Source organism: Cantharellus anzutake (genome assembly GCF_015039405.1).
Source record: "Cantharellus anzutake strain C23 chromosome Unknown EI90scaffold_21, whole genome shotgun sequence".
Taxonomy (NCBI): Eukaryota; Fungi; Basidiomycota; class Agaricomycetes; order Cantharellales; family Hydnaceae; genus Cantharellus; species Cantharellus anzutake.
The window spans coordinates 1,106,364-1,121,582 of record NW_024066971.1 but is presented as its reverse complement, the minus strand read 5'-3'; the positions used below and the strand labels follow the sequence as shown (position 1 = coordinate 1,121,582).

The window sequence follows — 15,219 nt, the reverse complement described above, 5'->3', positions numbered from 1 at the left end:
CGAGCAAAAGAAGGCTTCGACATATCACGACTGAGCGCCACTGGTCTGGCGCCGCCTTCACGGCGGCCGCAGTCGAAGACCGAAAGGAAGGAAGGAAACTCAGACCACTGACATTGTTCGAAGATGACGAAGGGCTGAGCGATGAGAAGGATGATGCAGGGGAGTGTGAAGAGCAAACGGTGATGACGATGAGACGGTGCTCGTCGGAATGGTGGTAGTAATAGGCGGAATGACATACTGCCACCGGATCTGAAATGAGTACTAGTAGACAAAGGACTGGAACCGGGGAAATAAGATTGAGATGAGGCTGAGAGAGGTAGCAGCGAGACGTTCGTAGCAGCTCCTGAAGGAAATAGTTGTTGGACTTAGGATTAGGCCCTACTCCGCCATCGGAGACGGTACTGGGCAAGACGGAAGACGGAAGATGCGGACCAGAAGAAGTTCCAGCAACATGCGCCGTAGCAGTGGGAACACCACCAAGAGACGCTTGCGCCCTCGCGGCCTGATAGTATGGAAGCGCCATATTCTCAGGCGGCCCAGTGGCAGCAGGCGCCAGAATTCCCGCAACTAATTGCTGCATCCTGGGAGGCAAAGGGGCCATTGCCATCGCCGGCCTACCACCACCACCACCGCTAGCAGAAGTCGTGCACCAGCAGACGGAACACCAGCAGATCGCCCGCCAGCCAAATCCAACCCAGCAGCCTGAGTCTTGGCGGCATGAATCACGCTCGCCAACACTCCAATTTTCTCCATCTGAGCCGCCGTCCCAAGTCCATCCAAATTCCCATCCGCGTCTAAAACAAGTGGTTGACAGGCAATGACGTCAGAAAAATTCAAGACACTTCTGTCATCCTTAAATAGGAAAATAGGAGAAACAACGCGAAAAATGACTCAAAATAACCAATGTTACGAAAATAATCATAATCAAGCGGGAGCAAACAAAGATCCAGTCATTTACTCACATGGGAAACACGACTGACAGACTTCCTCCTTCTCCAATTCGTATACCCACACACCCACAGAACCAATCACCCGCCTGCGTCTGAACTAAAACAAAAACGAAAAACAAAATCCATCAAACAAACCACCACAAAAAAACAAACAAACAAACTCACTAGGTCCAATATTCCCCGTGTTCATAATAGGCGGATGAGCCCCAAATTCCGGATGCGGACGAACCTGTCCAGGTCTGTAGTCATAATAATAATAATAAATAAATAAATAATAAATAAATAAAGGAGAAAGAAAAAGAACCACTCACAAAGGAAGAGGCATACCAACAGGCCAACTGACCACCACAGGATTCCCAACCACATACGAAACGTTCATCATCCTCCACCTTGACTGCCTGATTCACGATCGATTTCCCATCGGGCGTAAGGACCGTTTTGGTGGGTCGTCGTCGTCGGCGGAGCTGGAGTTGGAGCTGGTTGGATTGGCATTCCCGTGGTGGTACTTGTGATGTTGTTGGTGTTGTTGTTGTTGAGGAGGAGGGTGTAGGGTTGGTGGCGGTGGAAAGAAGGCAAGAAGAGGTAGTAGACGGGACTCCGTTGTTGACGTTGACGTTGTTGGCAAAGAGGGAGGAAGAAGGATTTGTTATTGGAGTTGTCGTACCGTGAAGTACGTTCAACAAGTTGTTACGGTTGTTGTTGTTGTTGATAAGGCTCATATTATCCGAGTTGGGCGAGGGGCTTGTCACACTGAGGGGTGAAAACGGATAAGGATAAGGACAAGGATAAGTGGAATGAAGATGCGGTTGAGATTGCGATCGGGGAAAGGACCGCGATGACTTGGTGGAGGGGACGGTGGCAATTGGACACCACCACCACCACCTCCTCCTCCTTCCTCCGCCACCACCTCCGCCGATGGGCTCTACACGGGGCTGATCCGGCTCTAGAGCTTGGTGGGCCCTCGAAGCAAGATACTCAAGAAAAAGGGAGGACGCAGCAGCTTGATTCGCAGAAGCCGTAGTCGCAGTTGTACCAACACCAACGCCACCAACACCAACACCACCAACACATCCACCCCCATTCATCACCGTCAAAGGTCGCATCGAGTCCATCCCATTCCCATTCCCATTCCCATTCCTCTTCGCTCTAGCTTCTGCAATGAGTCCCCTACTATCAGGAAACACCAAATTCATCCTCCGAAACTTGGACAAAGGTTCTAAATCAGAAAGTAAAGCGGGTTCGATGGATAGGTACGTGGAAATGGGGAGGTAGGTCCTGAGTGTTGATATAGCATGTTTGGCCTGTCACCCAACGCCAACGCCAACGCCAACGCAAGACGTAAAATTTTTGAGTGTTCGGTTTCCGGTTTACGGTTTCCGGTTTTAGCGGATGGATTTGACGGGTAAAAGAAAAAGAAAGAGCGCGTTAACGGCGGGTGTGGGAATTTAGGGGAGGAGGGAGTTGAGGCAAGTGGATTAGCGAGGAGTCAAGGGAAGGGAAACGGAAGAAAGAAATGCGAAAGAAAGGGAAGGTAAAACCAAAACTCACCGCTTCATGCGTCTCGAAGACTAGCCACAATTCCGTCACGTCCGCATCGTTCACAACAGGACCACCATGACCAGGACCACCACCAGCACCAGCACCGCAGCACTACCTGCATCACTAGCCGAAGCCGACGGAGGAAAATTGTTAGCCTCCTCGTCATCGTCATCGTCATCGTCATTGTCATCGTCGAACGAGGAGGAACTATCGACGCTGTTATTGACGCCAGTCGAAAAAGACCCATTACTCGAAGCAGAAGGAGTAGGAAAAGAAGCTAAACCACCAGGGACTCGGAGTCCGAGAACCTCCACTGGTATCTTCTTCTTCTGCTTCTTCTTCTTCTTCCCCGGGCCCGCCGCCGTCACACCGCCGCTCCTCCCGGTCGTAGTCGTAGTCGTAGTCGTAGTCGCATCGATCGTGATCGTCGTCGTCCAAGCAGAAACCGGTTTAGGAATCCCACGTTCAGCCAGAAGAGCAGGAACGAAATGAACAGGGGAACGTTCGAGATCGAACAAACGAACGATTTTACTTTTGGTGGAGATGAAGAGGTGATCGAGCCTGTCTGTTGCTGTAGTGTTACTAGGACTAGGATTGATGGTGGTGCTAGTGGTGGTGCTGAACTGGTTGGGATTGTTGCGGTTGGAGTTGGAGTTGGAGTTGGAGTTGGAGTTGTTGGAGACGGTGGGATGAGGGGTGGTGGCGGCAGTGGTGCTGGTGCTGGTGGAGATGGTAGAGAAGGGAGACGGAAGTAATGGAGGATACTGCGAGGAAGATTGGTAGAGAACTTGTTGGTAATGATGATTGAGCGGGGGGAGTGGTGGTGGTGGTGGTGGTGGTGGTGGTTGTCGAAGAAGAAAAGGAGAGTGGTCGATCATGTTACGAGTACGAGTACCAGAGCAGAAGTTCGAAAAGGGAACCTGACGATCGAATCCATTTCCGACAGTCGTTGCAGCAGTAGTAGTAGCAACGTCAGTACCAAGATCAGGAAACCCAGGACGAAGAGGCAGATGGCCGTTCGTGCGAAAGAAGGTGGAGGACATTGATCAAGCCCCCCTCCACCACTGTTGTTGCAAGAAGGTAGTACGTGTACCGTGTACCGTGTGGTGTGACAGAGAGCAAGAGAGGATGATATAGGTAAGAGGAGGGGGAAGGGTTTATGCCAAAACACGTTTATCGTTTTGGGTTGTTTTTATAAAGTAGTCGTAAAGTGGAGAGAAAGTCCAAAACGGCGCTATATTTCGTTACACGAGGGTTTCTCCTGTTCATGAGAGGTAACATAATACACACAATGCTTCGAGTTCGTTAGAAGTACTTTTGGTTTCAGATGAAAGTTTTTATTGCCCAAATCCATCCGAGTAAAAAGTATGAAGTATGAATGGTAGTAAAGTAGATCAGGGATTGCCAGAACGGATTTTCCAAGTCAGGATATGATCGATCCATAGCAGAGTAAGTAGTCAGCTGAGGATTCTTGGAGTCGCTTTTTCAGTCATGAATTCAGATTCATATGCCGAGAAGGCGAACCCGAACCCGAAGGCGAAGGAAGGAGAGTTCTTTCCCCTTGGACATTCACCCATAGTTATCGCCTTGAATGTATGCCAGAGAGCTGCCGGAATGATATGCAAAAGTTCCCAGATGATTGTTTACTCTACTCGGGGGTTCCACGCACCGAAGGTGTGACCAGAAGGAACGTCCACACACACACACACAACGAAAACAAGGTGGAGTTCGGGGAGTGGGAATCCCTAAGCGAATGGATTGAATCGAGATTCAATTGAATTGACGACCGACCCCTCGGCACCTTCCAGTGTAGTGGTGGCGGCTTCAATGCCTTCCACTTTGAACTCGAGAAAAAGGAACCGACCTTACCCCTTTACGGTATCATACACATACAAACCAGGGATCATCACATCTTGATAGATAGATATATCTTCGACGAGCTCCAACAAAACATTCTTATCCTGCCAATCCAATTGGATATGCACACGGTTTTACGTTATTACAGTAGTACACTCATACGAATACTACTTTTTTTGTTTGTTTCCCAAATGCCGTATAATTAACGACGGGCAGATCATATCAAGACTCGGCATCCAATTGCATGGGGGATTGCAATGAGCAATGGAAAACGTGTGTACGTACACACATCACATATATCCTCCCCCTTTTCCCCCGCCACACGTGTATCGCATATGTATATGTTTCCGCATGGGAACATATGATTCGTACACTAGCGTCCAGCGCCGCTAGTATAGTGCGCCAAGCTTTCATACATCACACAACTACATACATAGTAAGTAACACCAGGCCCTGGAACGTCACCAGTTAAATATATACACCTATTGATTCCTCGACCGATCGATCTTAAAAATTGTATTAGCGCCTAGGAAGGGTTTCACAATCGATCTACCAGGGCTTCGGGGGGAAAGTTTGACACCACACGATTGACATCTCCCTCCCTCCATACACAACAACATACAACATAGTACAACAACAACAACCACGCGCATTCGTATACTATCATCAGTTATGTACGTCCCCCTTCCCCTCATTATCATCATCCATGATCCATAGCAGAAAAATCAACAATTTCGATGCTGATCGGCTGTACATCAAGTGTACCAATCCCAGTTCTCGCGCGCCTCCCCTATATACTAGTATCAAGCCAAATAATACATATACACCAAACTTCGCTCTTTTCCCTTTGGCTCCTGCATGTGTGTACATAGCCCAAAAGTAGAGATAGGAAGAACGACTGGGGGAAAAAAAACCGAACCTAATTACATTTAATACAAGCCCTGCCCTGCTCTAAGTACGCATTGCATGCGCAAAACGCGTTTACGTACTGTACGTACATACGCATGAAGTTTAGTAGCGCGGCCGCGGCCTCTCTCTCTCTCTCTCTCTCCACCGATAATATTATATATATATTCTTTAATGATCGTCACGAAAACACATATATGCACAAAAGTGGGGCCCGGCGCGCAGGTCCCGCATGCATCAACGTATTTGTTTACAACCACAACTAACACGTTCACTTTTTTTTCCCTTACAGACCATATGTACATCATCGATTATCACCAACCAGTCATCTACCAGGTACTTAGCTAGCGAGTGAACCGCGGAGGGAGGGAGGACGGGTCTTCGAATCCCCACTTCAGTCCAGAAAAAACTAGAATTTAACAAACAAGATCTAATATGTATCGATTTATCCGTTTTACCTATCTATCAAGATATATCCCAATCCCCGCAAAAGGACTGTTCATCTCCGCACACAACCATTCCGAGTGCCCACCATGATCATCACTACGAATATCTTTCACCCATCCCACGGTAACCCGTCCCCGCCCCGAGAGCCGCGCCCATCGCCGCGCTCGGCCCCCTCTCCCCCCCCCCCCCCTCCCCTCCTCCAACCCCGTCCTACTCCTGAACGCCATAAAATTGAAACCCAGGCTGCCCCGGCTCCGCGGATTCAATCGCCCCAGCCGCGCCCTTCCATTCTTCTCCTTCTCCCTTTCCCTTTCCCTTCCCTCCTCCCTCTTCAAGACGTCTCCTCCCATCTTCCTGCGTAATGACTTCCCCCTTTGCAAACCCAAGCGAATGGACCAAATACGGCAATATCACTTTCAGCGTCTCAGCTTCGTTGAAGGGGAGCGTTCGTTTGAAAGCCATCCCGGGTCCGTATTGTCCAATCCGTTTCTAGCAATATTTTGTGAAATGATTCATCAATAAAGGGGAAAGGCAAACGGGAGCGGGCACGGGAACGGGAACGGGAGAGGGGGGAAGGGAAGTCATTAACCCCAAAAAAAGGAATATGGGTGGCGTTGGGATGAGTCCAGGGAAGGGATGCCTTGCCCGATCGCCCGCTCACCCGCAACTCCAAGTAAAGGCATGAAGGGAGAGAGAAGGGAGAAAAGAAATAATAATAATAAATAAAAAAGAGAGAAACGTTAAAGTTCCAACTCACCTTGAAAGCCTGAACGAACGGCATCACCTTTTTATCCTTCATAAACCCTTTCTTCGTCAACGCCTCCCTCACCTTCTCATCATCCACAATCCCGCTTTTCTCATCGAACGCCTCTTTAACGATCTGAACGCTCACATCTTGCCACTCTGGGTACTTGGTCGCCACAAAGATCCTCACAGCTTTCTTCCCTCCTCCTCCTCCTCCTCCTCCACCAGAAGACCCTCCCTTTACATTCTTACCCTTCTTCTTCTTCTCCGCCAAAATCTCCGCATCTCGAATCGTCTTTATCGTATTCCTCATATACGCTCCCGCCTCGATCGCAGCAGCAGCATCCACCGCTTCCTTCTCGCCATCAACATCAGCGACAACAGGGAACCTCGCTTTCTGAACGCTTTCCACTTCCCTCAACACCTCCGTCCAAACGAACTCTGCGAAATGCGGTGCGATCGGCGTGACAAGTAAAACGGACGTTCGAATCCATAATTCTATCAGCGAAGCGTGCATCCCACTTCCACCCCCTTCTCCTCCTCCGATGTCGATGGATGTGACTTCGCGGTACCAATCCCGTGAAGTTTGCATTTCAAAGAATCCTTCTTTCAGCGCTTCTTTGTAGTTCATTCTAATGTTTTTCGAGTGGCGGTTGGATCATCGTATCGAGAAGGTTGAGGAGACGGGCCAAGTACCAGTACCGCCATTGGTCAATGATTTAGGATAAACGCAGGTAGTAAGAAGGGGGGGCAGGGAAAGTGAAACGCGATAAGAATCTCCCCCAAAAAAAATGCGAATAAAAGAGATTTGAAAAAAAGAAACGTACTGTTCATATGCAGCTTCCGTCAGCCCAATCTGACGAAAGATTTCGCTCTGGAAGACGATATCATGGTACGAATTCAAAGGACCACGTCTCAACAAAGTGGATTGTGGGTTATCAATCTCCTTCATCATCTCCTATAAACGAAAAAAAGGGGGGGCACAATTCGGGCGTGCGCCCACGACCATCAAGTTAGCTTCACCTTCGTCGAAACCAAACGCGAACCCAAAAAAAAAACGCACCTGACACCACTCAATAAGCGTATGTAGCCTCAAAATCGTCGCGTTCGCCGTTTTCTCATCAAAATTAGCATCCTCGATCCCATCCCCCGCATCCGCCAACGCAATCCTCGTCGCATCCGCTCCAAACTTTTCCACCCCTTCCCTAAGCGTCAAACTGTTTCCCGTCGACTTGCTCATCTTCTTCCCGTTCAACATCAAATGTCCATTGATCCGGAAACTCTGAGGGCGGTATTCGTCCGGGAACAATGCGACATGGTTGTAGAGAGCGAACGTGAGATGATTCGGAATGAGATCTTTCCCAGAGGAACGGAGGTCGAGTGGGTAGAAGTAGCGTAGGGATGAGCGCAGGCGGGATAGAGATGAGTGAGGGATCGTGGACGTCGATGGGAAAGGTGAATCTTCTAGTAGGATGTAATCCCATACTTCATCCGTGAGTTGTTCGGGTTGGATGCCCAAAAGACCTGGTTTATCGCCGTACCAGTGACCTGCATTTGAAAAAAAAAAAAGTTTTGGTTTCGTGAAATTGACTGTCCAAAATGCCGAGTTTATGAATCACTTATCACTTGGTACCTTGAAGAAGATGAGCAATCGTGTAGTAACTCATGTAGATCGTTGAATCGCTCAGGGATTCGACGAGGTACTGTTGATCCCACGGCAGGCGCGTACCGAGACCAAAACTACGCGCACAAGCCCACTGATGCAACCAACCCAGAGTCCCCTCGAACGCATGCCGAGTCTCGCTTGAGTAAGTCTCCATCTTCTCGAGAAGTCTATCCGAGAGGAATGAGAAGAAGAATCATTCCCCAGAAAACCCGAACACGAACTCACTTTTGAGTTTCCTCCTTCCATTCACGCTCGCCATAATCCAAATACCACTGATCCTCCATGCTCACCACACACTCTTCCCCACTCCGACTAACGATCAACCCTCAGGCTCCGCATACGCAAACGCAAGTCCCGCCTCGATCATCTGTTTCCGAACCTTGGGTTTCGCCTCCTGTACCGCCTCACCCTTGAAATCTCCAACGATCATCGTGCCACTATAAAATCCCTCCTTATAAACAATCTCTTTGGCTTCACCGAGTTGTTTCGCATCCTTTTGAGATTGGATCTTGAGTTGGGCGACGACGGCGGGTGCAGAGAGGTTACCATAAGTCGGAGTGGAGATGACAGGAATAGGGTCTATGGAGCACCACGATGCGTCGATACCATAATAGGTAGGCTTCTTCCGTAGATCGGTGAGAGTCTGGAAGTCATCGGGGGAGTCTGACGGAACGGAGGTGACAACTCCTGTTCCCTAATATAGAGTTAGGGGAAAAAAGAAAGAGAGAACCAATTAGCGGCGCGGCTTCCCCTTTTCATGACCCCCCCCCACTCATAATGAAAAAAATGACGTGGGACCGAAAAAACAAAAACAAAAACAAAGAACATGTGATTTTTGTTCAGACTTACTTTCGTACTGAGAACGGAGTCCATAGGAAGGACATAGACTTTAGGGACGATTCCGAATGGCGCCTTGATCTTGGTCCCAACCAGCACCTTCCCCTCGACCTCGCCCACTTGGTCGATCACACCCCGCGTCTCAAACACACCCTGATAAGCCATATTCCGAGCCGCTCGATGAGTGCAAACGTAGAGAACCCCATCATTCTTCGACGTGGCGAATAGCCCGTATTTGAGAGATGGACCGACGAAGCAATTGGTTTGGCCGTACCTATTCAGATCATATGTTTGGTGTGTGTGTATGGGGGGAAGCGGGTGAAAAGGGAGTTTGGAAAGAAAGTCACCGCCCAGGGTTGGGTTAGCATTCACCGAAAAAAAAAAGAATGCTGATGGGAGGAAGTCACAACGTACATCGTCTCGGGTCTCAGAGTGGCAGCAACCAAATACACCTTCCTCCCTTTCACGACCTCACCCAGTATTTTCAACGCATTCTCACTAAACTGGACGACTTGCATCTTGAGAGCAGTATATTCCTGCGGACCAAGAGCTTCACCAGCAGATCGATCGTGATCCATACAAGGTTGTTGATCTTTAGGTGAATAAACAGTATACCGTTCTCCAAATTTGATCCTGTTTTGAGAACGGAGTTTATTGATTTGCCAGCGTACGAACGAGTCAAAGTATGGGTTGACCGAGGTCGTGATGAAGGATCGACGCCAATCGATACGTGCGCCAAAGTTTGTAAGATCGTTCTGAAAATCGAGCGTAAAAGGCATGCCCATAATTTTTTGTTTTTAACAAGGATCACGCGAGAGAGAGAGAAGGGGGGGGGGGGGAACAACTTACGATGGTGATAGGAGGGAAGTAACCAAGCCAATGAACAGGATCAGCAAACTTTTTTATTTCCTCCCGAGGAACGCTCATGCTCAGCATGATTTGGAATTGATACTTGAGTCCAGTAGACTTTGCGTTCACCTTTCCTTTCGTAGCCTTGCCGACTTGACCAGACTTTTCCTTTTCAGTTGTTGAAGATTCCTCCACCTCCTCTTCTTCCTTGTATCCGAGGAAATCAGGTCCAAACAACTCCATTTCGCGGGCAAGTTTGTCAGCTGCTGCCTAACAAGGTATATTGTGATAGGAACGATTCTCGACGAAGGGGGGGGGGGTTGTCAACACACCTTGATCGGCATACCGGTACAATGAAATGCAGCAGGGAACAAAGCCCTCTTCCCGAGCATCCTCTGATACCCAGTCGCAAACTCTACTTTACTAATCGTAAAACCGTGTCCAAGATGTAGGCTCCCATTCATATACGGAAATGGGAACGTGCCAAGCCACTTGGGATATTTCTCTCTTAGTTGAGCGGGGGTAAGATGAGCATCCTCCGGCAAGAAATTGGGTGTTGCTGCTGTTATTTGTGTGGTTGTTGTGTGGGTATCGGATGACTCGAATGGCGCGTCTATTTCGAAGAGTTTTTCGGAGGCCCATCGTGCTTGGGCTTTCTTTTCGAGTCCGACGAGGAAGTCGCGCTTCCCTGTCTGTTGGATCGTGAAAGAGTATGGATGCGTGAGCATTGAATATTTGGATGGATCGGCACGGTTGTGGTAAAATCGAAGTTGCACGGGCAACAGGCATCAGCAATGTACGATCATTCATGAGAAATTTGAAGATACGAGCCTTTTGAAGCTCGATTGGGCCATCGGTAGCTGTATTTGCCATGGTTCTTCGTGTACGATTGCTTCGATTGATGTTTGACGAAAATGGAACAGCACGCGAAAAGGGAAACGTGACACTTGTGCAAAGTTTGGCACCGCGAGTTTGCTTCAGTAGAGCTAATGTTACACTCCACTGGCAAATGTGCCTGGAGAAAGTTATGGTTGAGTTTGGCGAAGGAATGACTGGGAGATCTCCTGTCTAAGGCGGCAGCTCTAATATTACGCCAAGAGTCTCACAGCTAGAGAGTCAACAAAATTTTCCCAGGATGAGGATGGATCACGTGCGGGAGTGGCTATACATACGTAACCTAATTGAGTCAAACCTTTTTGACACCCAAGGAAAATGGATGTCCCACATTGAACTCGAACTTTCCATAAAAGTTTCCTCTGACAGCCACAAGAGTCCTGAACACCCTGTTGCTTTGAGCGCTCTCTCTTCAGTCCTGTCGCCGCTAAACCCCAGACGAACAAAAAAAAAATAAAGAATGAGTATGAAAATGCCGAAATGAATCGGTGGTGTTGTGGGCGTGATTGCACGGGATAAGCAATAGTTTATCCCTTTGATATCGACCCTGGATTTATCTCACACAGAGTTTTGCTTGCTCCAAAAGATCTCCTATATGCATGGGCTTACTAGAGAGTCTCGATACGAATGTGGGTGGGGTCACTTCTTCTGCTGCTGCAAACACTACTAGTGCTAGTGCGAACATGATCACTACACTTGTGCTATATGCTTAGCCCTTTAATACCCTGTGGATGTTCTCGGCCATTGACTTGTTGACTTTCCGCGCCCGTGCATTGGACGGCGGATCGAGACGGGCGATCGACTCACAGAACAAGTCATCCACACATCGTACGAGGTTTCCTGGTGAATGAGTAGGTAATTTATGATGTACTATTTTGGTTCAAGCAGGCTCAGGATGTGGTTTACTGACGACGGCAAATGTCCCGCCTCCTCAGGCGAACACTAGACCTATGCACGATAATGAACTTCGGCTGCTTAATAGCACAATCGTTCTGTTACCGCTTATAGCTTCGCTTTGCTTTCATCACGGTTGTCTTGGTTATCAGCTTCGTTGCTACCTCGGTCGTTATCTTGTTTGAACCATGGGACTCGCAGGCTTTGAAACGGGCTTGTTTGATTGCAACTTCCTGGTTTTGAATTGTGGCTCAGGTGAAGAAGAGAGGGCTTCAGTCTTCCAGCGTTGAATGATTTAAGAAAGTTGGAAGAGATGAACATTCACGAAATAAAGTGAGTCTCCCTCCCCCTTCTCTTGCATCGGCCGATGGGTGGCATGACCTTTTCAGATTGGACTTGTACCGACGGACAAACGTTTTTTCCCGTTTCTTCGCCGTTTGAAGAGTGAGGGAGAGGGAGAAGGAGGGATGCTGGGAGGGAGGGTCGAAAGAAACAGGCCGCCTCCTTCCTTCAAGTCCTTTCGCGGTACCTGCTAAGAAGTGATGATATCTTTAGTTCCATCATTATTTCAGCGGTGTATCCATGCATCAAGTCAAGATAGACAACGCATCCCTCACTCGTCGTACACCTTGGCTACGCCCGAATTGAAGCGTCATATCTCATGGAACATTTCTTTCATGGCCCAAGACATTAATTTGGTATCACCTTGGCCATGAGTGACAGGTGCTGGACTTGATCAAAGTCGACAGCATCTTTCCCTCCCGCCACCTAAACGATGTGTCCTGACCTGAAGAGATGCTCCACACTTGTCACAGTTAACCCTGAGCTTCCTTGGTGGTTTTAAGTATATATATGTGTGTGTGTATGTGTTTTTTTTTTTGGTTGGCAGACAAGAATTTTACCTGTCTATGTTGCTGATGCGACTCCTTCTGGAAACGCTCGCGCGACTTTTTTCACGAACGGGGTTTAATTCCGGAGCTACTGCTACTTAAACCTTTTACAGCACTTTTAAGCGACTTTGAAGCACACAGTACTAGTGCTTCTCTTTAATAAAGGGGAAACAAGCGTTTTAGCTGAGACCATGCATACTACCGTCTTCCATTTCTTGCTCCAACCTTCATCAGACTTCATTTCTCATTCTTGTTCTATTCTATTCTACCATCCCCTTCACCATCCATACTAACTATCCTCGATCTAATTTCAATATGAGCCGTTTTAAGTCTCCATCCTAGAGACCCTCAATCATCTACTCGCCTCCTCAAAGCCTCTCCACATCTTCATCTTTCTCCCCCTTCCACCATAGCCTTCGTTATGGATACCTCCCGTTCCTCAGAACACGCTCCTTGCTTCCCATCCCATCCTGAACGATGGAGAAACATCTTGCATCCAGACGCCGCACACGACTTACATAATTCCCACCGCGCTATCATCGCACATGTTCCCGCCACCCCAGACGGTCGGGTCACTTCCAATATCACCCTCAAGCAAAAGGAGGCCATTATTTCCGTAAACGGGTCTTCTTCTGGTGGCGAGCGAACGTACTTCTCCATATACGATCCTGATGGGACTCGACCACATCCCCGACCTAAAAGATATGGTTGTCCTCAGTGTACGAAGATGTTCGACAGGCCTAGCGCTAGGGATTTGCATATCCTAGTGCACACTGGCGAAAAACGTAAGTAGGATGTTCTGCTCTACGAGCCGTCAGGACCGTTTGTGACTGAGTAATTTTCCCTTAGCCCATGAGTGTTCTTTGTGTGAGAGGAGGTTTTCGACTGTTAGTAACCGGAACAGGCATATGCGTAATTGCAATGGAATGTGCGATCCGCCACCTTCCAATGATCCGAATCTTTTCACAACCAAAGTGCCCCATAACTACATGGTGGACGAGTTGTCGAACGAAATCAGTTCACCAGAAACATCTTCTGCTGCAACAACGCCCTCTGTTACTGCCAGCGAATCACCCACCCAATACTCTCCCGATCATCTCCCTCGCCACCACCAGCACCCTTATCACACTCCACCGACGACAATGACGACAAACGCTAATACGGAAAATACTAGCACTTTCCATCATGATGTGTCGCAATCATTTTCTCCATTCGGCAGTGCCGAAGAGATGGTCGCAGTTGCGGAAAAGGCGAGGCCCGTTTATATCGGCGGCATCATCAACAACAGCCGCGCCGGACGACACGGTCCTCACGATCTGTCACAACTTGTTTATCCGTGTCCCTTATCCCGCGATGAAGTAATTCTTGAGCCGAATTCGGGTTTGGGTTATGTACATCCTTTGACGACGCCGGTGCATGCAGCAGCGGTAGCAGCAGCAACAGCAGCAACAGCAGCAGTTGCAGGCCAACCGTTGGCCGTGCATCAGAGTCATCAACCACCCGTTACTTATTCGAATAAACTCGTGAACCAGCCGGTCCATCTAGTTTCAATCGGCTCGATCCCCGTCTCTTCGATTCATCCTCTGACAAATCTATCGCCATCTACGTCAGTCTCTACATCTTCATCTTCATCTCCACCCCTATCTACACACAACCTCGATCGTCCCGCAACGCCGCCACAGTCGGTGTCTGACCATTCTTATAGCCCGTATGCTTCGTATATTGCATCATATCATTCTGCTCAATCTTTGCAATCGCAATCGTCACAAGTCGTCGTTCCGGGGAATGCGAACAATTCGTTCCTCGCCCCTTCAGCGACCACTCCTTATCATCATCATCATCACCTAATCTCAACGTCTCACCCCGACCTTCCAGGTTATAATGTCGATAATAACAGCAACACCCGAGAGATTGCGTCCAAGAATAACCACCAGCATTATCATCATGGTCAGCAACAGCAGCAACATACAACTTATGCCCGTTCCCTCACGCATGCTCCAGAACTCCCAATCCTCACTAGGCACCGTTCTACCGAGTCATATCCTATCGTCCAACTCACGCCAGAAGCAGTCCAATTTCTGGCCTCGACGGAACTGCCTTTGTCTGTCGCTTTGAGCTATGTGAGTGGGCAACAACATGCACATCACGTCAGTGAGAAATTTCATCGGAGTAGCGCGGGAAGTGGCTTCAGAGCGTATTGATCATTATCGTGGCGGAGATCGATGATTATCAGTCATCCGTCCTTTTCGTCTTTTAGCTAAAAATTTCCTGTCAAAACTCTCTTGACCTACTTACCTACTGCGACATAGTAAATAATACAGCGTTTTTAATAATACTTTTCATGTATTTGGTTTTTCCCCAAAGCGTTCTTTCCTCCTGTGCTCTCGTACGGGTGCATATGTGATGCTTTTCATAGATACTTTTTGGTTGTCATAACCCCACAGTGTTGGTGATGATAACACTCAAATTTGTTCGTTCTTCGCTCGCGTAGCAGGTGATGGCTGTACCAGTATGATACTGTGGGCAGTGCTTGTTCATTGCTTTAAGTGTCCGATGCAGGACTGGACATTAGAACTAATACTGTACCTGAAACGCGATTGATGGGTAGTCCATGCAATATGTGCAAGGTCCTTGGATTCAGTGTAGGCGCAGGTGCACTGGACAATGCGGGGGTCTTCACAAGCCACCCGCGCATCGTTTACTGTGTGCGCGATGGACAATTAGACTGAATTTGATAGCAGAGGTG

The 15,219-nt window shown here is 48.5% G+C and overlaps 5 protein-coding genes across 5 annotated transcripts; 2 read left to right on the top strand and 3 right to left on the bottom strand.

The window, feature by feature from the left end:
* Positions 1-99: 99 nt before the first annotated feature.
* EI90DRAFT_3123201 (uncharacterized protein) lies at positions 100-2,143 on the bottom strand (the record flags this gene model as incomplete). Its single annotated transcript, XM_039063586.1, has 6 exons — positions 100-237; positions 284-574; positions 631-794; positions 1,021-1,047; positions 1,116-1,179; positions 1,262-2,143. 6 exons carry the CDS (start codon positions 2,141-2,143, stop codon positions 100-102), a joined length of 1,566 nt encoding a protein of 521 aa, XP_038916676.1.
* A 405-nt stretch (positions 2,144-2,548) lies between these two features.
* Positions 2,549-3,532, bottom strand: EI90DRAFT_3123200 (uncharacterized protein; the record flags this gene model as incomplete). The annotated part of the gene is made up of 1 exon (XM_039063585.1): positions 2,549-3,532. One exon carries the CDS (start codon positions 3,530-3,532, stop codon positions 2,549-2,551), a length of 984 nt encoding a protein of 327 aa, XP_038916675.1.
* Positions 3,533-3,980: 448 nt separating this feature from the next.
* EI90DRAFT_3016199 (uncharacterized protein) lies at positions 3,981-4,923 on the top strand (the record flags this gene model as incomplete). Its single annotated transcript, XM_039056961.1, has 5 exons — positions 3,981-4,163; positions 4,298-4,484; positions 4,563-4,619; positions 4,724-4,782; positions 4,870-4,923. The coding sequence occupies 5 exons, from the start codon at positions 3,981-3,983 to the stop codon at positions 4,921-4,923; spliced, it is 540 nt and encodes a 179-aa protein (XP_038916674.1).
* A 986-nt stretch (positions 4,924-5,909) lies between these two features.
* EI90DRAFT_3145564 (leucine-tRNA ligase) lies at positions 5,910-10,523 on the bottom strand (the record flags this gene model as incomplete). The annotated part of the gene is made up of 11 exons (XM_039065309.1): positions 5,910-6,188; positions 6,457-7,075; positions 7,271-7,401; positions 7,507-7,991; positions 8,077-8,276; positions 8,335-8,407; positions 8,434-8,803; positions 8,959-9,220; positions 9,361-9,701; positions 9,796-10,065; positions 10,128-10,523. The coding sequence occupies 11 exons, from the start codon at positions 10,521-10,523 to the stop codon at positions 5,910-5,912; spliced, it is 3,426 nt and encodes a 1,141-aa protein (XP_038916673.1).
* Positions 10,524-12,894: 2,371 nt separating this feature from the next.
* EI90DRAFT_2919331 (uncharacterized protein) lies at positions 12,895-13,387 on the top strand (the record flags this gene model as incomplete). The annotated part of the gene is made up of 2 exons (XM_039054706.1): positions 12,895-13,258; positions 13,323-13,387. Coding segments are annotated over 2 exons (429 nt in total), but the record flags the coding sequence as incomplete, so codon positions are not given.
* Between the last annotated feature and the right edge of the window lie 1,832 nt (positions 13,388-15,219).